This window comes from Acomys minous (genome assembly GCF_964271855.1).
Source record: "Acomys minous genome assembly, chromosome: 9".
NCBI lineage: Eukaryota > Metazoa > Chordata > Mammalia > Rodentia > Muridae > Acomys > Acomys minous.
Window position 1 is genome coordinate 37,565,349 of NC_140490.1, and position 24,456 is coordinate 37,589,804.

General features: G+C 48.7%; 1 protein-coding gene across 2 annotated transcripts in view; it reads left to right on the forward strand.

The window, feature by feature from the left end:
- Positions 1–22,231: 22,231 nt before the first annotated feature.
- SPOCK1 (SPARC (osteonectin), cwcv and kazal like domains proteoglycan 1) overlaps positions 22,232–24,456 on the forward strand; it is a 462,088-nt gene continuing 459,863 nt past the window's right edge. Inside the window, exons 1-2 of one of the 2 annotated variants that reach the window (XM_084793963.1) lie at positions 22,232–22,386; positions 22,989–23,174. In XM_084793963.1, coding sequence (XP_084650089.1) covers positions 22,989–23,174 — 186 coding nt within the window. In that variant the 5' untranslated portion in view covers positions 22,232–22,386. The remainder of the gene's footprint in view (positions 22,387–22,988; positions 23,175–24,456) is intronic. The other variant, XM_084793962.1, reaches the window with a different exon arrangement.

Consider the following 24,456-nt stretch of genomic DNA (forward strand, 5'->3'; position numbering starts at 1 on the left):
TGTAGGCACACCTTTGGCAGTAAGAAGTGACGGGGTTCATTTGTGCCTTCTGCTTTCTTCACTCTGGAGTTCAGCAGGGTGCCATCTTGCTCCATGCAGTTCTGTCCTGACTTGCCCAGAGCTTTGCCTTGAGATTCTGAAGGAGAGAAAGAGTATCCAGAGGGGTGCATCTCATCCAGGGTCACCCTACGGCGTCATGGACTCGCATCTGGGCATTGGTGACACAAACAGATCGACACACAGTATTCACCGTCTCAGGCCTGGGAGACCCCATCTTTGCTGCCAGCAGGCATCTGGGTTGGCCATGGCAAGGCTCTCTTCTCAGATCCCTTGAGTTCTGGATCTCTTAGTGTGGCCGTTTGTCCCTGGACTTAGAGAGCACTCAGATAATACTTGGGATCTCATCTTGGGGCCCTTAACTTAGCTACAAAGCCTTTCCAAGTAAAGTTATGTTCTCAGATGACAGGAATTTGGATGGGAATATACCCTACGGCAGAACCAGGAGGTGTGATGGATCCCTGGACGAAGGCCATGCAGAAATCTAGCTGGAGCATGAGGCGCGCTTAGTCCAGAGCAGCAGGATCGGAAATCTCGGCAAGACAAAGATTGATGGCAGAGGGAATGGGATGCAGGAGAGGCATTACCCAGGTTCTTCCTTAAGAAGTCGTGAGGACGAAATGACTGCTTTCCATGGGGTGGGGAAGGCTGATGGTGGAGCACGGTTTTCCTTGGCTGATCAGCTGTTTCTTCTCTCTTGGTAAGGAACAGACCTGAAGCTCAGTTGTGAACAGGGTCAGTTCAGCCCATGTGCGTGAGAGGTCAGGCGAAGACTCCAGGGAAAGGAGTTAAGACCAAAGTACGTCAGATCAATTCTGGTTACTCCTTGGATGATTGGCATTGCCGGAGAGCATTTTAGATGTGCGGAAATCCCCAAACATGCCCCCATCCTCCAGATGGTCCCAGCACCCAACAAACCAGAACCTTTATTTGCCAGACCCCAGGTGGTTTAAACCTGAGATGAACTTTGAAGTGTGCTGCCCTCAGGGGAGCAGGCCTAGCAGTTGAGTGTTCACCACACACCGTTCATCGGGGTTTTCTCAGAATGCTTTTACAAGACTGCTAGAGCCAAACAAAGAATTGGGGTAGGGTGAGGATATGCTCTGTCCACAGGAAAGGTCTAGTAGCACTTGGGCTCCTCTCTATTTCATTCTCAACAGTGTCTCCCTGAGAGCTGTCCAGCAAGTCTGCTAGCTTCAGGGAGGGAATGTCACTGCCAGAAGAGAAGGGACTTGTCTGGTGTGCCTGGCTACTCTGGAGCAGTTCCCACTCAAGAGCACCTCTGAAGAGTCTGGTCTTTCTCCATCCACCTCTCGGCGTTCCTCCACCAACACTTCAATCTGTGAAGCCCTAAAGACCTGGAGAATGGGTTCTTTTTATGTTCAGTAGATATAATGTGATTTTCCTAAACATCTTAAAACACATTTTTTATAAGGCAAATCTATCTTTAATTTCTCAGCCCAGTAATGTTTGCAGTAAAACAATCTATAAGCACAGTGTGGAGGTGGATGGGACAATTTAGGGAGATGCCTTCTTGTGCGAGGCAGGCTCATAAGTGGGAACGAAGGTGCTGGTCTCACTCATCTTAGCCCAGGACTCAAGGAATCACTTTCAAAATGTTTCCTTTGTGGGGTTTTTAAAAAGCCAGCTGCTTCTTGATTTCCATAACTCAAGCCCATTTTTCCACCTGGCTCGCCAAGACGATAACGTGTCCCCACTCCTGAGTTACAAGGACTAGGCTGAGCATAAGCTGGCCATGTGTCCCTGTTTGCCTGTAGCTGAGGGATTTCCAGGGATAAGAGCCTTTCTCTTTTGAAAAAAAAAATAGACACATTTCAAAAGTGCAGTTGTAGGCTTACAACAACAGTGAAGAAAAAGCAAGGCAGGCCTCACATGCTCCCGGCCCTCAGGCTTGCTGCCTGAGCTAAATATTGACATTCGCTCCAGCGTGAGGGATTTCTTACACTCGCTGAGCAGCTGACGCCCCACCGCCCCCCCAGCCTTCAGTCTGATTAGGATTCGCCTGGTCTATGAGTGCTGACAAATGAACAGTGACGTGGACCCACCACAGTTGACCCACGCAGCGTAATTTCATTACCCCCAGCGCGGCGTGCGCTTCACTTGCTCTTTCCCTCCTTGCTTCCCTGGGTGACAGGGACCTTTCTAGCATCCCCAGAATCTCTGCCTTCTCCAGTGCGCCATACTGGAAGCCACTGTATTGCCTTTTTACTTTGGCTTCTTTCACTTGGTACCAGCAGTTTAAGGTTCCTCCATGTCTTGGGACTGTTTCATAATGCACTCCTTTTCAGAATGCATTAAGAATTTAGAAATTTTAACTGACATTTAACATTGTGGCTTACTTACGAGGTACAGTGTTATGATTTGACACATGTACATGGCAGGTTGTGATTAAGTGGTTCTAGTTAATATTTTCTTCTCTTTATTGTCTTCATGTGTTGAGAACCCTCAGTTCTCCTGTAGATGTTTTAAATGTAGGGTGAGTTGCATGGCATAGGACATTAAAGTTCTGATTTGGTATTCACTGTCCGTCCCTGCCCACCCCTTTGCCCAGCTCTTCCCTCTCCTCTCTCTTGGTCTCTAGTTTTCTACTTCTGTGTGACCAATGCACACACATGCAAATACACACACATGCACATGAACACACACACACACACACACACACACACACACACACACACACACACACACACACACACCCCTTATTTGTGGTCTTTTGAGCTGGTTCTTACTCTTAGTCCAGGCTGGTTTGGAATTGAAGATACAGTCTAGACTGGCCTCAGAGCCCTTCTTGAATTCTGGGATTGCTGGCACGAAGCACCATGCTTACCTCTTTTCAGTGCTGAATACTGTCCCAGTTTTTGAGATTTCACAGTTGATTTATTCACTTACCCTCTGAAGCCATCTTAGCTGCCTCCACATTTTGGCAGACGTGACTATAGTTACAGGCATCCCTGTGTAGGTCTTTGTGTGGGTGTGAGCTTTGAACCTATCTGAGTAAACACTGGCTGGTATAGATGGCTGTGACTGAGCACTCTCAGTTGCTTATCCTCAGCTCTCGGACCAGCTATGAGTCTCTGCACTGTCCATCACTTATTGCGATAAGAAACTTGCCCAGCTGCAGCTGAGAACAGCACAAGTCTGTGGATATAAACATAAATATTTGAAATGCGGCTTGACAATGTGGCCACTGAGCAAAACAATGTCCCCAGGTACCAGGCATGGCTTCCCTCTTGTGGAGCAGGCCTCAGATTCACTTACGAAGGATTGACTACCCTGTACACAGTCTTACCACTATTGCACAAATGGACACACCTTGCCTAGCAGGTTGGTACTGTGGCACTCTGATTCAGCCCTGGGTAATAGCACTGGTGTCTTCTCTTAGGCACAGCACCTTCTGGTGCCATGAAAGCTAGCCAGAAGGGAGAGAGTGTCTAAGCCAGTTCAAGGTTGATTTCTCCAGGTCCCACAGACAAAGTCTGTGGCATCTTGAAGACTATGGTCTTGTCATCTACTTATGATGGGCAACCAAGAGCAATAGCCATAGTCTGTATTGTTGAAGGTACCTCTGGAGGGTCTCTAACTAGTAACTTACAGGAAGGTATCCCATGTCTGACGCTGAAATTTTCATTTAATAAGCTATATCTTCTGGAATAACATTGTTCACTGTCTTAGTTAGGGTTTCTATTTGCTGTGATGAAACACTATGTCCAAAAAGCAAGTTGGAGGGGAAAGGGTTTATTTGGCTTATTCTTTCACATTGTAGCCCATCATTGAAGGAAGTTAGAATAGGGTCTCAAACAGGGCAGGAACCTGGAGGCAGGAGCTGACGCAGAGGCCATGGAGGGGTGCTGCTTACTGGCTTGCTTGCTCATGGCTTACTCAGCCTGCTTTCTTATAGAACCCAGGACCTCCAGTCCAGGGGTTGTACCACCCACAATGGGCAAGGCCCTCCCCCATGAATCACTAATTAAGAAAATGCCCTTCAGGCTTCATATAGTCCAATCCTATAGATGCATTTTCTTAGTTGAGGCTTTCTCTTCTCAAATGACTTTAGCCTGTGTCAAATTGCCATAAAACTACCCAACAGATCCACACATGCGGGCACTCACTAAACTATCTCTCCAGCTCATTCAAACATTTCCTTTTAATCTTATTGCCTTGTGTTCTTTTGTTTAAGAAGGGTCTTCCAGACCCTGGCTGGTCTAGATAGAACTTGTTGCATAGATTAGGCTAGCCTCAAACTTGAGGCAATCCCCCTGCTTCTGCCTGGCAAGCACTGTAATTATTGTAGGAAGTCAGAGAAGAGCTTTGCATGGACAGGGAACATTCTGGGTCACCAGGAGTTGTTCACCATGATAGGAAGGCAGAGATTCTGTCCTGGCTTGGGTGATTCACCTTGAGGATGACATTTTTCATCTTAGAGCCTCAGTTTCCTCTTGTGTGACATGAGATGGAGCAGGTTCTGGGCTTTCCTCTGGTTATTTTAAGCTCATGAGACCTGATTTCTCTATGCCAGTGCTCTGAATCTGTACTAATTTGGTCTTCCTGCTAGGAGACAAAACTCTTGCTTAAACGTCCTTTTTCTTGACTTGAAACGATTTTGGTTTTGAAGGCAGAATGACCCTTGGCTCTGGGAGAAGGGGCCTCCCGCTGCCTTGCCCCATCACAACATTTGTCACACAGCAGGGGGTTTTCCTCCATTGATATCACCTGTTTGAAAATGGGACAATCCTTGCTAAGGATGCCTTCTGTGGGCTTGGCTCGAATTTGACTGAAATACCCAAAGTAGAAGTTAGATGTAGGGGTGGTGTGAGGGCTGGCCCAGCCTCAGGGTTGATGGCCTGTGTTCTGGGCTGGCCAAGACTTTCTTTCTTTCTCAGCGTGTTCAGTCCCTGTTTTTCCAATTATTCTATGGTCCCTGATTTGCCTAGCAACATAATCAGAAACATTAAGTTCGTCATTATCTTCCAAAGTCTACAGCAGAGAAATAGCTGAGGCAATTTCTCCTGAAATTGTAATGTGCCCACTTGAACAGCAGTCCTAATTTCCTGAAGCCCAGCTCTTTTTTGAAGAACTGTCTAGCTTTTCCCCCTGCTTAAATTGAATTTTGTCATCAGAGGAACTGCCAATACTTATTGCCAGCATCGTTATTTTTCTTTACATATTTTTGTCTGAGCCCTCGAGTATAAAAAGCTCTCTCCTTCCCTTCTTTCCAAGAGTTGAGTCTCAACTGCGTGAACAGATTGTGCAATTTTGCACAGACTTCTGGCTCTGCCGTGAAGTGGAACATGCTGCCCATTGTCTCATTGTCCTTTCTTGCAAATGATGGATTTTCCCCTGTGGCAAATAGACACAAGGAGAGGTCAAGCAATTCTGCAAAGTAAAAAGGGTCTTAAGAGGTCTCCTGCTCCAACCCTGCGCGCAGACAGAATTATATCCAAGCCACTCCGCCTGACAATGTGGGTGTGACAATGTCTCCCTTGTTCCTTTTCTCTCAATAGGGTCTTGTATAAGGTCTTAAATTTTAAGACAAGTCAGTCAACAAGTCCAGAGGACTGCACTACGTACCATACAGTCTGAAGAACTGAGCAGCCACGGTGAGGGAGGCTGGTGGACAAATGAAATCACTGACCTGCACTGTGAATACAGAGACCAAGTCACATGGTGGGGAGTCTGGGGGCACAGTGTGCAGGATACGGCCTGAAAAGGAATAGGTGAGAAAGGGCTGGGGTACATGTATGTGGTATGTAAATTAGATTTGCCTGCCAGTCACTTAGATTCCATCCAGTACATAGAGAAGCAGCTGACGTTTCTCTGGTGGGGACCCACAGTGTGCTGCACTCCCTGATCCCTCATCACACACAGATGGACACGGATGATTCTTTTATACAGACTGTGATGTAGCTGTTATTCCCTATTTATACATAAGGATATGGGAGGCAGCCCTTCCCAGGCTTCTTGTGACCTTGTGTCTGAGGAGAAACTTACTCTTTTTTCACAGAGGTTTATTCTCAATTTTGCATTATGTGTACATCAGTGTGTGGGTGGGTACATGTGCATGTGAGTGCAGGTACCTACAGAGGCCAGAGGCAATGGCTGGCCCTGGAGCTGGGTCACAAGTGGTCATGAGCTGATTGACATGGACGTGGGAATTGAACTCCTGTCTTTGGCAAGAGCAGTAGGTACTCTTAACCATGGAGCGTAGGGTCCAGTCTCCAAACCCCACTCCTCTTGATGACAACAGGGAGGTCTTCTCTCTCTCTCTCTCTCTCTCTCTCTCTCTCTCTCTCTCTCTCTCTCCTTCCCTTCATTTCTCTTTCTTTCTTTGAGACAGCACTTCTCTGTGTAACATCTCTGGCTGTCCTAGAGCCTGATTGGTAGGCCAGGCAAGTCACAGTGATCCACCTGCCTCTGCGAGTGCAGGGATTAAAGGTCTGGGCTACCAACATCCAGCCAAGGTTCTTTTCTTTTTGACTATTCCTTTCTTTGTTCCAAAGCTGCACAGGTAGCCAAAGGAACTAACTCTTGATAAGCATTATCTGTACAACTTTAGGTCATTCAACTTTGTGACACACTTGCTCCTCTGTGACGAATAAGGTGCCCTTAAGTGGTTGCAAAGACTTTAGAATTTTGAGTTCAGAATTAATTATCACCAAATTTTCCTCCAAATTTGTTTTATATGTATGTGTGTTTTGCCTGCATATATACATATATATATATACATACACACACACACACACACACACACACACACACACACACAGACACACAGACACACACACACACACATAATGTATACCACATGTGTATCTGGTGCCTACAGGAGGCAGGAGAAGGCAACAGATCCCTTGGAACTGGAGTTATGGATAGTTGTGAGCTGTCATGTGGGCACAGAAAATTGAACCCAGGTTCTCTGGAAGAGCAGCCAGTGCTCTTAACCCTGAGCTATCTCTCCAGGTCCTCTGTCCCCCTTTAGGACCATGAGAAGCAGGCTACGTGGCTAGAGCCTTCTGCCTCTCTTTATGAGTGGCCCTCTCCAGTTTAGTGGCTTCCATTTCCTCTCTGTGGCCTGAAGATAGAGCCTTGCTGATGTTCTGCCAGTCTGCCTGCAGTGACACACTCTCTGGAGGGCCCAGCTTCCATCCGGTCCTTGTAATAAGTGGATACCCACACAGTTGGAGCCTCCTTGCTACGATAGGCTTAACATCAACATTAAGCTATTCATTACAAACAATGAATTAAAAAAAAAAGTCCTTTTTTCCAAAAAACTAGGTCAAACGTATCAAGTCGGCTATCATGTTATTTAATCTTCAGATATTAACGTCCATTTATTCTGCAGCCTCCCCCCAGGGATCCTGCAATGAGAAGGGTTGTTTCACAGCCCGAGATGCGTGTTTCACGAGCTCTGCTTTATTAAATTGGAGTAGAACCCATCATTTGTTCTTCTAATAGATATTTGAACAACATACTGTATATTAGTGCTCTCCGCCACAGTGTCTCTCTGAGGCAGCTGAACAGCCAGGGGGAAATCAAGTTTCAAGTGTTCTCTTAATCTTGTCACCCAAACATACTGCTTACTTACAGTCCCCATGGATGGAGCCATTCCTCAGTCTCAGGTGGTGGCCCTGACCCAGGATGCTTTGCTCTTTATGGGGGTGGGGGACGAGGTGGCTGCTGATGACTTAATGATTTTCTTCATGTGGTAAAATACATATAACATTTATCATCTTAACTGTTTCCGTGGTGCAGTTCTATGGGACCAGGCACAGGCACATTCGCATCATTGTATAACCTTAGTGACCATCCATCTCCAGAGCCCTTTGCTTTAGCAAAGCTGGAACTTGGACCCATTGAACACCTCTGCACCACTCCTTCCTCAGCCCCTGGAAGCCACTGTTCTTCTGTCTCTACAAACTTGATGACCCCCTCCCCCTCCCGGTGATAGTTCTCATTTTGGCCCGGGCTTATTTCACCCTACATGTCCTCAGGGCTCATCTCAGCCTCTGTGAGACTTTCCTTCCTCTTTGAGGCTGAACAGTCACTGGTCGTCGTACAATGCTCTCATTTGCCTTCTGTTGCTGTGATGAACACAACGGCCAAAGGCAACTTGGAGAGGAAAGGATTTATTTAGTCTTGGCAGCTTACAGTCCATCATCGAGGGAAGCCAAGGGAGGGGCTTGAGGCAGAAACCAGGGAAGAGCACTGCCTACTGGCTCGCTCCTTGCCTCATACTCAGCTAGCTTTCCTATGCAACTTAGACTCACCTGCCTAGGGATGGTGCTGCCCACAGTGGGCTGTGCCCTCCCACATCCATCATTAATCAAGAGACTCCCTTACAGACGTGGCCACAGGCCGATCTTATGTGAGCAGTTCTTCAGCTGAGGTTCCCTCCTCCCAGGTGACTCTAAGTCATGTCAAGTTGACATGGATCATGTTCTAGTTATATCTTTGTTTTTTAAAGGAATCTCTGTACTACTGTTTATAGTGACAATACCATTTTATCTAATATATCCATAATTATTTATAGCCGGAAGATTTAATGATATATAATTTATATATGAATATATACTTTATATATACCTTATAAATATATTTATCTATAATGTATTCAAATATTTTACAAAAAAGGTTCCTTTGTTTAACATGTTCTTCGTATGTTTCTTTTTGGTTCTTGACACCAAGTCTTCTTTGGAGACATCCTTGACATCCTCTCCCTCTACAGTCAATATTATAGCTGTAAAGAAATTCTACCAACACCCAGGCTTGGGAGAGGGCTCAGTGGATACAGTGCTCGCAAGTGTGAGGGCAGGAGTTCTGATCTCCAGCTCCACATAAAAGCCAGGGTAGGCATTGCAGATGCCTGTGATGCCGTCATTTGGGAGGCAGAGTCAAGGGACCCCTGGGGGCTAGCTGGCAAGGGACACAGCCTCAATATATAAAGAGGTGAGCCATGGAGAGAGCCACTCAATGGCAGTTTCAGGCCCAGTATTCAGACACTCACACACATGCAGGCAAACACATACATTCACAAACACATATACGTGCATGCGCATATAAGTATATAAATGTGTAATTTTTTTTATTTCTGTACTTTTCCTTAATCTTGTTTTATGTTTAGAAAGCAAATTCCAGTGTTTAGTGTTGCGTGATCTCCACCCTTGTGCTCCCCCAAAGCATGGCCTTACTCCTAGTTGTAGGCCTTGCAAATCTGTCCTCCCTATGGCATCCGGAACAAGCTTTCTGAATTTTGTCCCGTGACACCCTTCTGCTCCAACCCTCTTAAGATTTCTCTGGCTTCCTGAAATCTAAAGGCCTTGCTGGGGTGGCAGAGTCTTCAGGACCTTGGCTGTCCTTCTGGCTGTCCCTCCCACCCTGTCATCCGCTGCATCAGTTCTGGGAACACACAGAGGCATCCTTCCCAGGGGCTTTCCCACTTGGTTTCTGTTTCTTCTCCTGGAAGCATCCTCACTTCCATTCCTACACCCATCCCTAGAGGCATGTCTTGTACTCCGGCCTCCTCAGAAGCTTCTTTACCTGCTTTGAAGATTGTTTAAATGCTACTTTCTCAAAAAAAGACCTCTCCGAAAGGGCCCTGTTTACACCTTTAATCTAACGCCCCCCCTCTTATCTCTGTTTTTCCGTTTTTCTTTGTTTTCTTCGCTCAGCATCTCTACCAATCACGTTGAGTTTCCACCTTTTACCTGTAGTAGGAGGCAAGGCCCATGAGAAGTGCACGATGTCACCCTTTTTACTCGTTACAGTCCCCAGAACTTTCAGAAGAACCTGACGCAGACATGTATTTCTTTGTCATGGTTGGACATCTGTTTATAGCTGCATGTTCACACGGTAATTATGAACTCTTAAAGGAGAAGTAAATCTCTTTTCTTCTAAAAGAGGACCCAGGCTCAGTAGTTGAAAACATGGACTGCTTTTCCAGAGGTCCCAGGTTGGTTCCCAGCACGCGCACTGTGTGGCTCACAGCTGGCTGTAACTCTAGCTCCTGGGGGAGTCTGAAGTCTCTGACCCCCAAGAGCAGGGCACTCACATGCGGATTCCTATTTACCTACATATTTTCCCTCCCCCCGTCTCTCTCTCACATACACGCACACATACACACACTCTCTCTCCCCAAAATAGGTCTCAGTTTAGCTCCTTTGGTGGTATAATTAGCCCAAACTTCATTTTCCCCATCTGAAAAGTGAAAATGGGGGTGCACAGTAGAACCTGCTTATTACATTGCAGTTGAGGGTTCAGGGAGTTCAGCTGGGAGTTCTGTTAGTCACACTTGGCATTCAGCAAGGGCTTAGAAAACCCGTTTTTTTCCTGTAAATTGAGATTACAATTATTTTATTTATTTAATCTCCCCAATTCTACTTCATGGCCTCCATGATCTCCACCCTCAAAATTGCCCTTCTCAGATGTAAAATCTATGGTGTTTTCTTGACCGTAACCATGCTATGACAAATCCCTCGGGGGCACATTGTAAAGTAGTTCTTGGCTGCACGCATTTGGGAATAGCGTTTTTCTTAGAGCCTTGGAGCACTGAGAAGCGTGGTGGTGTGTATGTGTGGCAGGCCCAGTGTTCCCAGCATCCTTCAGGGAACCAGGTGAGTACCAGCCTCCAGCTTCTGCTTTTCTGGCTAAAGTTGAAGCCGATCAAGAGCAGGGCGTGGGTCAAGGGGACAGGATGTAGGGCCAGATAGACCTGGAAGAATCCAGAGCTGTCCTTTCCCAGCTGGAAGACTGCAGCCATGTTCTTTAATTCCTCTGGACTTCAGTGTCACAGCTGAGCAAGCAAGCCTCATGGGATGTTGTGGGAACTGGACATGTCGGGGGAGAGCCATGTAGAGCCGTGTAGTAGGTGCACAGGAAATACCTAACCCTTCTGCCTTTATTGTTCTTTGCAGGCAGATGGTGCCTGCCTTCTGTAGACTGAGGGGAAGGTGGGTGCACTGCTAAGGTCCAATCAGAACATTGCACTCACTCTTGGAACCGTGAGTTTGTGCGATGTCTACAGGGCAGACGTACTTCCTCCACACACCTGTTTTCCAGAACATCATCTTGATTCAGATCCCATGGGAGCGAAGAAGCCTCCTTTCCCATGCAGCACGGTCCCTCGCAACATGATGTGAGGTCAGCGTCACACGTGAGAACACTGAGCCCCAGATTCCACAGTGGCTGGTACCAACACACAGGTCACGGCCACTCCACACTGACTGCCTTAGGTGATGCAGATTTCTTCTCATCTTTTGTGACACTCTAGCGTGAGAGACTTTCAGTCTGAGGAAAAAAGTTTTCAGATATGTGATGCCTGGGGAAGGGCCAGCTGGGAAGCCTGTTTCTTGTAGGAAAAGGGGAGATTTTGGAGGCCTGAGGTGAGGGGCACTGGGAGGAGAGGAGAACTAAAAGAATTTCCAGAGATAGCAGCTTTATGCTGGTATAACAGAGTGGGTGAGTTTAGAGATAAACATGGGTGTTGAGACTTCAAATAAAATATTTTTTTATTTTTTTTTTGGGCAAGGACTTGCAATGTTTACTACAGTTTAAGTGTTAGAGACCAAACTAAAGCTGGCTTAAAGGAAAAAAGAAGAAAACAAGAGATGTTTGCAAGTGTTCCTGACTCATTCCCTGTTAGCTCTGCCTCCCCCACCCGAGGGCCTTCCTTACTATCTCTCCCAAGGATTGCAGTGAAGCCATCTTAACTCTGGTGGCCATCTTACTGCCATCAATGGGAGCAGAGCTGTTTCTCTGGCAATTCTAACAGAGACCTTACAATAGAACCCCAGGCTCATGCTGGACAGAGGACCCTGGGGGCGGGGTGGGGGGTTGGGGGTGGGGGGTGGGGAAGCAGAACTTCACTTAGCATCCCAGAGTCTTTAGTTTTAATATCCCTTGGTATCCAAATCCACACACGATAATGTTTGTTATACAAAGTGGTGCAATGCCTGTCGGCACATCTTCCTGTATACCTCCACCACCTACAGATTGTTTAAAATGCCTAAGACAGTATAAGTGCTCTGTGTAAAGTACCATGTTGCACTGTTTACAAAGGAACAACATACATGATAAGTACATAGATAACAAATGGCTCCAAGTCCCCACAAGACTTCAAGCCGCCAGGGAGAACCTGAGAGTCTGTGGGATGGTGGGCAATCATTCTGGGAGTGCCTGTGTGGCACATCATAAATTCAGTGTTGCACTTTGTATGCAAATTTGGGTTTGCTTTTTTAGAAAAAAAAAGTGTTTGTTTTCCATCATCATCATTACCATCACCACCACCACCACCACCATCATCATCATCATCATCATTCTTGAGGGACCGAGAGGTGGCTCAGCAGTTTAAAGCACCTGCTGCTCTTGCAAAGGAATCATGTTTGGTTCCCAGAACTCACATGATGGTGCACGGCCACCTGTAACTCCAGTTTCATAGGATCTGATGCCCTCTTCTGTCTTCCTCAGGTACTACACATACATGGTAAGCTCTACAGGTAAACACCATGTACATACTAACTGAGCACACTGTAATTTCATCACATCTCTTCTTTCTCTCCTTTTAACTCCTCCCATGTCCCCCCTCTCAGATCCATGTCTTTTTCTGTAATTATTACACACACACACACACACACACACACACACACACACACACACAACCCTTACCAGTCAAATTAGTATTGCCTATGTGTACTTGGGTGCAGGACATTTTTCCTTTAGGATTTTGTTTGAGTCCACAGATTTAGATCCTACAGAAACGGGGCTGCCTATATGTTCAGCTGGGCTCATGTGTCTTGAGTCCTGGCTCTGAGAAGGGGGCTTAGGAAAAGCCCCAAGGAAAGTCAAGGCATATTTAGCTGAAGCAAAAGAATTCTCGGCAGCAAAAGCCATGCGTTTCTGTGCCATTTACTCTGCACCGCTGTTTAGTCACCTAACAATTTCCCTTGTGACATGAAAGGTGCCCCATGAAAGGCTTGTGTGGAGTGAAAACACCCAGCCTCTACAAGAATATAATTATAATGTATCATCCTGTACATTTCTGTATCACCTTTGTGCACACCACAAATAGAGGGATTGAACACAACTATTGAATTTGAGTTCAATAAAAGATTTGTACCACCTGAATTACACCTCTACACATAAGACAGGGCACGTTAGCTAAAACAAGGGGCCTAAATTAAGGATGAAAAGATGTGAGGACAGAGAAGACGAAACAGAACGGCAGCCAGCATTGCCCAAGCAACTCTGGCGAGAAGGCATGAGGTTCCCTTTCCTCTTGAGGATGCTCAGCTAACATAAAGACTTGGTGCGTGTCACATATGGCAGTCTGCACACAGGTGCTCTCATCTTTCCTTCTCCTGATGGCTACATGTCACAGCTGTTTCATTTTCCAGATAAAAAGTGCAGCACAATCTGGATAAAATCTTTGCAGGCTCACACGGTGCCACAGGGATGGGGCTGATCTGCCCCATCCCCAAACCTAGAACCAACAGACAAACCATGGTCCCCTGCAAAAGAGCTGTTGAAAAATCATCACCAACAACTGTGTTCTGTATGGTCCAGCCATCATTCATCCCCTAGGTATTTTTTCATCTTGGCTTTTTTCTTTTCTTTTCTTTTCTTCTTAAAAAAAAAACAGAACTCTGTATATCTAGCTCTCTTTTGTCATGTGATCACTTTATTCTACATTTCCTCGTGTTGCTTCATGGATTTTATAGCTGTCATTTTAATTCTCTGTATAATATTCCTTTGTTGGGCAGATGCTAAATTCCTGGATTTAGTGTTCTCTCACTGACGATGTTGGGAGAATTTCTAGGGACCCCCTGCTGTCTCCCCTGCAATTCTCCCTGGATGGATAATTCCCTTCTCACTTCACGCTTTGAGTGAAATGGTACAGATTTAACTTGCAAATTGCCTCAGGATGGCTTTCATAGTTGTAGGCATCTGTAAATTATGTGAACGTGTGTGTAACCAGACAAGTTCTTCCTAACATTTTGACCTTAAAATGGCCTAACGCGGACGCCTGTGTAAGTGGTTAAAACGTGTTCCCTGGGCCTCAGCGTCTGTATCTACCCAGGGATGACCTGCCTGCCTTCCATGTAAGCTTGAAAAGTATTAAATAAGAACAGCATGAACAGTCCCAGGCCCTGTACAGCACTTCTGAGTACTATGGAACTGAGTGTGAGGCGCTGTGAGCTTTGTGCAGCTCTTCGTCTTTCCTGAGGTCACCGAAAGAAGACACATCACTGCCATTGCCACCACATAGAGAAAGGCAGAGTGCCTTCCAGAGGTAGTAGGAGACAGGTCCTGTGAGAACCTCATACTGATGGCTTGTGTCTTCCCGCAGCTCTTCCAAGGCGATCCCAGATGTCTTTGCCCTGTAACACCCTTCCTGAATATATAAGCAACTCTTATAGCTTAAAAAAAAAAGCTCAACAAAATAGTAATTGGAGTAAAAACATGAGCAGACATTTCTCCAGATAATATATACAAATGGCTAATGAATGTAAAAAAATGCTTGGTGTCATCAATTATTATGGAAATGAAAATGAAAACCATAATGAAAAAATCACCTCGTAGCCCTAGGATGACTGTTATCAATTAAACCAACTACAAGGACTGGTGCACTGTGGGGAAATATAGAGGTGGTGGGCATGCAGAACAGAGCAGTCTCTGCAGAGTTCTATGTTTCTCTCAGTCTTGGCATCCTTGTAGAGCTGGGGTTCTTTCAGCATGATGTCTTTCACCAGTTGGCCAAGCTCTCTGTTCACTCCACACCAGGAATCTCTGAGTCCCTGAGGAATGAACCTGTGTATATGCAAACTGTACTTCTTCTTAGGGCAGCCATTTGTCTTAACCCCTGAGAGGGAAGGAGGCCCCTCCCACTTGCCTCAAAGCCTGGTCTTACACACAGAGACTCATTGAGCATATGGCTGAATTTCTCTCCTTGTAACAAACACAAAGCAGATGAAACAAAGGGAAGGGGATCTGGATAGCTTTTCTAAGGGAAAAAGGAAAAGCAAGCTCCACATCAGCCAGCCACAGAGCTGTCATGTCTTCGTTGTCCATCTCAGGTTGGCGTGTAGGTGGGAGTTAGCATCAGGGCCTGGGCCCAGGGCTGAAGGAGAAGATTGCTTTGAGTTCTGATGCATTAAAATATTAAGCCAGGTCACTTGCCCTCTCCAAATCTCAAGGCCCCCACTCAGAAGGTGGTCTCTTCTGTAGGAGCTTAGGTGATGGACTTTACATCCAACTGGGAGCTCGCCAACAGCGTAGTACAAGTGTGAACTTATTTAACCCTCTGGATGACCCTGTGATAAAAGGCTGTTTCAGACATTTCTGATGCTATTTTAATTTCTCCAGGATGGTTATGCATCTGACAGCCGACAGTGACTGTTTCAGCCTTTGGGGAATTGGAGGGCAGAACGTTCCAGAAGCAAGGATATTGGAATTCACTGGGAGCCTGCTGCAGCACAGAGGAGTCCAACCAAGATGAACTTTTGTTCGTGGAACAGCATTGCCCCAGCACTGCAGACTGGCTGCAGCTCTCTCTGGTGAAATATGCTTCATAGAGACAGGGTATGTCTGACTTGGTCCCTCATGTGTCCCCAGCAGCAGCTGAGAGGACACAAAGGGCCAGCTCAGTAGCTGATGGTCTAATAGCCAGCTGGGGAGTCTGAGGGCCCCTTCCCCAGAGCAGCCTGGGTCTTCCATCCCCAGCCACAGTCACATCTCATAAGTCCTCAGTCCCAGGAACAGCTTCTCCCAGGATTTCTGGCCACGGGTGTTAGTTTCCCAGAGGGCACGGGGACTGTGGCCCGTGAGGCAGCCTCACACCATTCCCACAGTCATCGAGCTGAATGTTCGCTGTTAGAGGTGAGGAAGAACCCAGTGTTCCTGGGAGAGGATTGGATATGCCATCCCAGAAGCAAAACTGCATTTTCTGTTTCCAGGATATCGAGGCTCTGTGATCCCCATGCAGTGCGAGTCACGTGAAGTCCTTAGGTATATTGTGTTCACAGTTGCCAAGGTCTTTTGCTATACACAGTCAGTGAAAACAGCTGAATACCTTGCAGATACTGAACCCCTCGAGAAGAAAGAAAACACACACACACACACATACCCCACATGCATGCATACACACACACACACACACACACACACACCACATGCATGCACACCCCCCACATGCATGCACACACACACACACACACACACACACACACACACAGACCACATGCATGCACACCCCCCACATGCATGCACATACACATACCCCACATGCATGCACACACACACACACACACCACATGCATGCACACCCCCCACATGCATGCACATACACACACCCCACATGCATGCACACACACAAACACACCACATACACACACACACACACACACACACACACACACACACACATATACATTTATGAGTTAGTAAAAGCGTATTTATACCAAATAATGGCTTTTCATTATAACACTGATATGCTGAGGGGCGGAGGGAAACACCAGAAGTCATGGTGAGGCACAGCACAGATGTGGTTGTGCTCTGCGGCAGCTCATAGTGGGAGCTTTGGTATGGGTGGTTCTTGGTTCAAATCCTGGCCCTTTTCTTTCCTTCTTTCTTTTTTTTTTTTTTAACCTGGTGATTGGGATGAGTGGTGCTGCAGTTTGGATATGATTTGTTTCCCCAAATGTCTATTGCTGGAAGCCTGGTACCCACCATAGTAATTCTGAGAGATGGTGAAGAGGCGGGGCTACTAGGAGGTAATTAGGCTACTGGGGGGGTGGGGGTGAGGTATCCAAAAACAACCCATTCTGACAGATGAATGGCAGGCTTCAGAGGTTTGTTCTCAAAAGAACTGGTTGCCAAAAAGTAAGGGCAAACACTGACACGACTTGCATATTTCAGATTTCATTTGTCTGCCGCATTTTGACATAGATAGGGGCCCTCACCAGAAACAGATGTGGCCACTCAATCTTGGGCTTTCAGCCTCCTGAGTTAAGGAAACTTATTTTCTTTATATCTTACCCAGTCTCAGGTAGCATGGCCAATACAATGGTCAATATAACTCGGGACTCAGTGTTTCTATCTGAGTAATGGGACTTATTGTCATGCCTACATCACAGTGGCTCGTCCTGAGGTGGACGTCAGATAACACCAGGGTTGCTTTGACATGGGTGCTCATGCAGCATCAGCTGTGTTGTCAGCATCATTTTTCTCTGTGGCTAGGACTTTGGCCCCTCTCTTTGACCCCGTGTGGTTGATTGGCTGCTCGGGTCCTGGTACTTATTCCCCTTTCTTTGTGTTGTAACCCATTTGCTTAAGACTAGTTGTTCCTGAGGTAGGGCAGCCACTCACTGTGGCTCTGAGGAGGGAAGAGAGTGGGAAGGCATGTGTGGGAGGGAGGGAGGGAGGGCTGCTGGGATGTAGGGAGATGGAGCGAACCTGAGCCTGCTGAATACATATAATCAATAGGCGAAAAGGGTGTGTTCATAGAAGTTCCAGGCCCTGCTGGGTGAGCTGTTCTCCATGGTGACAAGAAATGCATCTACTTCATTCCTCCTCATCTTAGGGCAGGCTAGGCTACAGCACTATCTTTATGACAGAATGGTCCAGAAATGCAAGGCCACATCTCTCTCATGTCCCTGCCCTCTACCGAAGGGGTTTTGGGGTCTGAAATCTCAACATAAACCTGGGAGCGTCTTTTGTTTCTCAGAAGTGAAGAAAATAAAAACCGCGGAAACTTGAGCCGTTGCACACTCACTCAGTCAGCACTGGCTGCCTACCTACTATGTGCGGAACTTTGAGCATACGTTCCCCAAGCAAGCCGGCATTTCTTGTGTACTTACTATGTGGGTGTGGTTTTTGTAAAGCCCTGCGGACACAGTACCAAGTAGCATGGTCCTGAGTGAGGCGATGCCGTCGTTCTGATGAGTGTGTCTGGTGAAGGATGGGTAGAGGTAGTTCTGAGGGCCTCGGTGTTGTGAGGACCAGGGAAGCTGTGTCTGAAGACTCAGCATGATGCTGTTAGCAGCATCTGAGGGGGCAGGTGGTAACAGGCTGTTAGTAGAAGGCTGGGGAGAGAGGAGAGCATGCAGGCTATAGGGAGCCCACAGGAAGGGCCCTGCAAAGGGGCAAGGTGGGTGATCATAGCAGAAGGTAGGAATCTGGGGAGGGGGGGTCCCCTAGGGTCAACAGGAGGCATAGAGCCTCAGTCTGAGGTGTTGGGTATTCATCCATCCTGAGGGAACAGTGAAAGTAGTACATATTGGAGAAGTGGTCACATTTACACAGAGGGAAGGGTCTGTATGCCTGTGTGGAGGGAATTTTCTGTGGTGGTCTGCAGATGGAGGCCCTGGCCAAGGGTTCTTCCTGTACTACGAAGCTGAGAGGTGCCTGAAAGGTGAGGGATAGGGGTCTAGTAAGAATTCAAGAGTAGTGTAGACCTAGGCAGCAAGGTCATTGAATGTGGGGCTGAGGTCAGAGCTGATGCCAGGGTTGGGGGTTGCTTTCCTGAGGTGGGGCCAGAGAGCAGGGCTTGACTGGAGATGAGACCCAAGCACCCCACTGTTGACATTCTGAACTCAGAGCAGCAGAGATAGCAGATGTGCTACATGTCAGAGAGACACATGAGTTGGTAGCTAACAATAAATCCAGGTGGACAGCCAAGCAATGGACCCCTGTCATTGGATGGAGCCCAGCTGGTGGCTCCCAGCAAGGCCAGAAGAGGGTCCCCAGTGGGTGCTGCCCCTAGACTTCCCTGGGCTAGACTGGGCCAGATCTCTGTGACCTTCACGGTTCTTCCTGTAACCCTCTCTCCTCGGCAGAAAGTGGCGGCGGCAGTTCTGTCTTCTTCAGTCTAGCCAGGAGCACATGTTTGAGGATCCATTAAACTGAAAATAAAACATGTGGGCTCCTTGGAAATGAGAGCTATGTTAAAACAAGGAGTTATTATACTTGTATGTGAGCCAATGAAGAGCAGAAATACAGCCCCAAGGCACAGTATTGATTTGGTCCTGGGTGCTTCTCACAGACAAATAAATCTGACATTCCTCCCCAGGAACGCTAGCCGAGTGGATGGCAGGTGTCCCGCTGCCAGCCTCTTCACCCCACTACAAGGTTAAGTCCATTCTTGGCTCAGGCCTGCTCTGACAACCCCCCCGCCCCCAGCCTGTGCTGCGCTGGCTGCCCTTGCCATGCGTGGTGCTTACAGGGACAATACCAGTTGTGAGGCTGGCATCTGGCCAAGAGTAGATGCCCTCTAATTAAACTAGGGACAGGTCCTCCCAGAGAAATCAGAGATCTGCTCTGCAGAACCAAAGGTTGTAGATGGGGGTTTACAATTTTGAGATACATTAGGGTTATGGAATTTGCTTGTTCCATTCATCCAGTCACTGGGTTTATTGAGTGTTCAATGAACGTCAAGTTCCAAGGTGAGCCTGGGGGGACAGGCATGAAACAGCCTGCCCTGTGGCACCCTGGGATGTTGAGCATGAAGCTGGGTATTATAGTGGGAAGGTTCCAAAGCACTGTGGGCTGGGGTTGGCATACAGACTCTCAGCTCAGGACCACAAGGGATGTGGGTGCCTACAGAAAGGATGCTGTGGTGAGGGTAATGGCCAAGGGGCATGGCGTGGGTACAGGAATGCTTCATGATGACCGGAAAGCCAGGTGAGGCCGTGCACTTCAGGAGCCCATAGAAACAGCCCAGGGTTGAGCCCAGAGTGTTTCTTAGGAAACCATCATGAAGGGTTTTAGCTTGGGGTGTGTGTGTGTGTGTGTATGTGTGTGTGTGTGTGTGTGTGTGTGTGTGTGTGTGTGTGTGTGTGTGTGTATGTGGTGTGGTGAGCAGGGGAGACTGCTGGTGTGACAAATCTCGTCAGTTAGTTGGCTCAAAGGTAGATTAAGATGGCTTGAGGAAAAGGACGGCATGTGAGGAGGCAAAAAAAAAAATGACATTTAGGCTCGATGCATCAGAATGAGGCTGCTGAGAAGCAGGGCAGAGAAATGAGGAGGCGATGCTTGCACAGTCCCTCGGAATACAAGGTCATCTCACCATTCCTAAGTCCTCCGTTTACTCAGGATATGATATTAGACACTCAGTATATTCCTTCCTGTGAAAAGATACTCCCTGGGTGAGGTGTTTCCCCAACATGAAAAAAAAAAGTAGTCCACTTCTCACCTACTAAGGCTTCCCCACTGTGCTTAACAGCTGCCACTCAGGCTAAGCTTAAAGCAAATCACAGTCTGACTTAAACAGCACAAGTTACACCTGACCACGCCATTGTGGCGGCACACTGAAAAGTGGCTCAGACTCCTCTGATGTGTGTCATGAATTGTGCCCTGTGCATGGAGGAGCAGCTAACAGCTTGTTCTGCCGTAAAGTTCCAGGCCACGGGGAGGACACACATGGAATAAGTGGCCTCAAGTGAAGTGAGCTTGCAGTTGGAGAGGCACTATGTCCCCAGGACAGCGTCACTGAGGCCCTGGCCTGCAGCGTCCTCAGGACAGCATTGCTGAGGCCTGCAGCGTCCTCAGGACAGCATCGCTGCGGCCTGTAGTGTCCTCAAGACAGCATCGCTGAGCCCCTGGCCTGCAGCATCCTCAGGACAGCATCACTGAGGCCCTAGCCTGCAGCATCCTCAGGACAGCATTGCTGAGGCCCTGGCCTGCAGCATCCTCAGGACAGCATTGCTGAGGCCCTGGCTTGTAGCATCCTCAGGACAGCATCACTGAGGCCCTGGCCTGTAGCATCCTCGGGACAGCATCGCTGAGGCCCTGGCCTGCAGCATCCTCGGGACAGCATCGCTGAGGCCCTGGCCTGCAGCATCCTCGGGACAGCATCGCTGAGGCCCTGGCCTATAGTGTCCTCAGGACAGCATCACTGAGGCCTGTAGTGTCCTCAGGACAACATCGCTGAGGCCCTGGCCTGCATCACAGGCACCACCAGTCTCAGAACAAGTGGAGATGGGCAGCTGCAGAATGTACTCACAGGATCCACTTGGCTCAAGTTTGGCCCAGGCAAAAGCAATCTCAGTGCTGGAGGAGCCCATTGCCACTGGGTCTGACCAGAAGGCTAAACCGTGTATGAGTGACAGCAAGAGGAGGGAGCAGAGCCAGGGGGGAAGGGCAGGTGTGCAGAGGCCTAGGGTTGCAGCTGGGTGTTTCTTAGGAAACCACCATGAAGGGTTTTAGCTTGGTGTGTGATGTGTGTGTGTATGTGGTGTGGTGTGCATGTGGTATGTGTGTATGATGTGGTATGTGTGGTGTGGTGTGTGTATATGCATGGTGTATGTGTGGTGTGGTGTGCATGCGTGTGTGTGTGTGTGTGTGTGTGTGTGTATGTGTGTGTGTGTGTGTGGTATAGTGTGTGTGTCTTTGTGGCATGGTATATGTATATGGTGGTGTAGTATGTGTGTATGAAGTGTGCTGTGTATGTGTGTGCTGTGTTTGTGTGGTGTGCTTGTGTGTGTGTGTGTCTGGGTGGTATGTGTGTATGCACATGGTGTGTGTGTGGTGTGGTGTGTGTGTGTGTGCAGTCAGTTGTGTTATAACAGTACTGGCTAGTAGGCTGCAGCTGTACAGAGAAGCGGGCAGAGGTGCACTTGTTTTCAGACAGGACACCTGTTAAGATCTTCCCAGCCGTATTGGAGCAAACATGGCTGAATATGGGGAGAAGAGCAAGGGCTGGGGCAAGGCCAGCCTTCTTCTGAACTCTGTCCTGTGCTTGAAGCTGGAGGATGGTTCCTCAGGACTCCCAGGGGTGGCTGTGGGTAGGGGACAGACTTAGAGATTTTGGGTATAAGGCTTGGAGACATCTACTCAAATATTTTCTGTGCACAAGAGGGACCGGGGACTTGTTTAAAGTGCAGAGATACTGTTGAGCAATGTTGATTCAGAAAGTTGGGAGGCTCTCTCCTGTCTCCACCAAAGTGATTCTGAGCCGGGTGTCCCACACCTACCCCTTGAGAGTCTCTTAACACTAGCGAGGTCTTGGCCTTGTAACCTCATTTCCCTCCTGCCTGGAATCTGTGTCAGCCCTGCAGAGCTGTGAATGAATCACGCTCCTGGATGGGACCGCGCAGCGCCGCTCAGACGCCAGGGGGCGCCAGAGGCCTCGGCTGTGAGCTCGGGCTTCTCCGCCCGCGGACGCCGCGCCCGAGCCGAGCCAGAGCGCTGCAGGCTCACAAAGCGGCCGGACGCGCGGAGGCGGCAGGTGCGCAGGGGAACGAGCCGGGTAGCAGCCTTCCCAGCCACCGCGGCACGGGAACCCCAACAACTCGGGAGGTGGGACTCGGGCGAGCCCCCAAGGTACGTGTCCACAGAGCCCTAAGCTCCAACTTGGCGTATTTGACATAGTTGGGACCTTCCGGAGGCCATCCCCGGGGCCCGTAGGGTCAGGGCCTGGGGGCATCTCTGCGTGCCCCTGTTGCGCAGAGCCGCGGGCTGGGAGTAGGGAGTCCTTTGCCTTAGCTGGGAATGGGAGGCTTGGCTTGAGGGCACCCCCAAGCCCCCATCTTCCAGAGCCTGGGATGGTGCTCAGAGAGCCGTTATCCTCATCCCTTCTCCACAGCTGTGGGCCCCGTCTGTGGGAGTGAGGCTGACACATTGAGCATCGGGTTTTGGGGAGAGGTACTGAAACCCCTCATCCGAGAGCAGGTGAGAGGGTCCTCTATAGTTTGACAGCAGCCCCGAATCCGTGACCAACCCTCTGCGTTTGTAGCTGTCTTGGTTCTTGAGGGCTCTTCAGGTGCAGCCTCCGTGTCCCAGGTGTGCGAGGGACCACCCTATCCCTGCTGTGAACCTAGGTGCTGAGCTGGTGCGCGCCCCGAGGCTCCCAGACCCTCGGTGGGAGCGAGGGGCTCGAGGTCGCTCTGTTGTCACCGGGCTCACGCCGTGTGCCCTGCCCCCAGATGCCAGCGATCGCGGTGTTCGCGGCAGCCGCCGCGGCGTGGTGCTTCCTCCAAGTGGACAGCCGGCACCTGGACGCGCTTGCGGGTGGCGCGGCCCTCAACAACGCCAATTTCCTAGACAATGACCAGTGGCTGAGCACCGTCTCCCAGTATGACCGTGACAAGTACTGGAACCGCTTCCGAGATGTGAGTATGGCTGCCACCCGCCCTTGGGGTGGAAAATGGGGGGGGGGGGGTTAAGAGGCAGGTGTAGGGATAGGGGTGGTAGATTCAAACCTCCCTTGGGGGTCCACAGTGCATATGTCTAGCCTGAGAGGAACTTTAAAGAGAACTTGGAAGGCTGGATGCTCTTGGCGTGTTACCTGTGGTTCAGGTGTGTGCACTTGTAGGATTGATGCAGCTGTCTGCACCGAAACAAGGTGCGAACCTTAAGCAGCTTGGGGGTGAGGAGCTCTCCAAGTGTCTGAGAGCTCCTGAAGGCCGACTGACTTTCCCAACCCGCAAAGGGAAGCTCTCAGGGGCCACAGCGATTTGAACATCTTTAGGGTGCATCAGAAAGAAACAACAACCCAAAATAACAACAACAAAACACAAAACAAAACAAAACAAAAAACCCAGTCGTGGAGTTGAGCGAGCACAGCTCATTTATTAGGGAGCTAGATGTGACAGGCATGAGGAGGGGATCTTGGGGATCTCATGGCAATGAGCTTGATGAGATGGTTTAGAGTCTTCCAGACTTTAGTGGCTTAAAAGGGAGCAGGAAGTCTAGGGAATCGGTCCCCTTTCCGTGATGAGAGTGCTGGGTGTGGGGTGTGGGGGAGAAACTCCAGGCACTAGGGGGCATTTCTGTTTGTTTCCGCCCCAGTCCTGTCTGCTACTTACCTCTGTGCCCCCAGAAGATGGGTCAAGAAGCACCTGGCACAGTTGTTCTAACAGATGGCACCCCCTCTCCCCCAGCAGTACCTGCTCCCAGCCCCTTCAAAAACACATCCCCTCCCCATCGGGGTCAAGCCTTCCCAGTGGACATTAGGACACCCTGTCCCCAAGACACTTTCAATATTGTAAAAATGGCCCAAACTTATAACAAGTAAAACTCTTTATGTTCCAATGCATTGTTTTGTTTTTATACAGCAGTTTAGGTGTTACAGCAACATTAAAAACAAAAAAAGCAGTATATGTATTTTTAAAGGGTTAGCCTGAGCTGTACCACCGAAGCCCTTGTCCTCAGGCCAGGGCATGGCTTACATGCAGAGGTGGAGAGGTGGCTGCACACGTCTCTTTCTGGGCTTCTTCCAGCTCCATTCTTAGTGTCGCCAGGCTTTCAGGGAGTGGGTCTCTGGGGAGTTGAATGATCATGTCCTTCTGTGCTTTCTAAACAGCACCTGCCCAGGTCTCCATCCCAGAGCGGGAAGCAACTTTAGCCTCGAGTGGAGACTTGGTTATGGCCCCCCTCCCCTCTGGAGCAAAT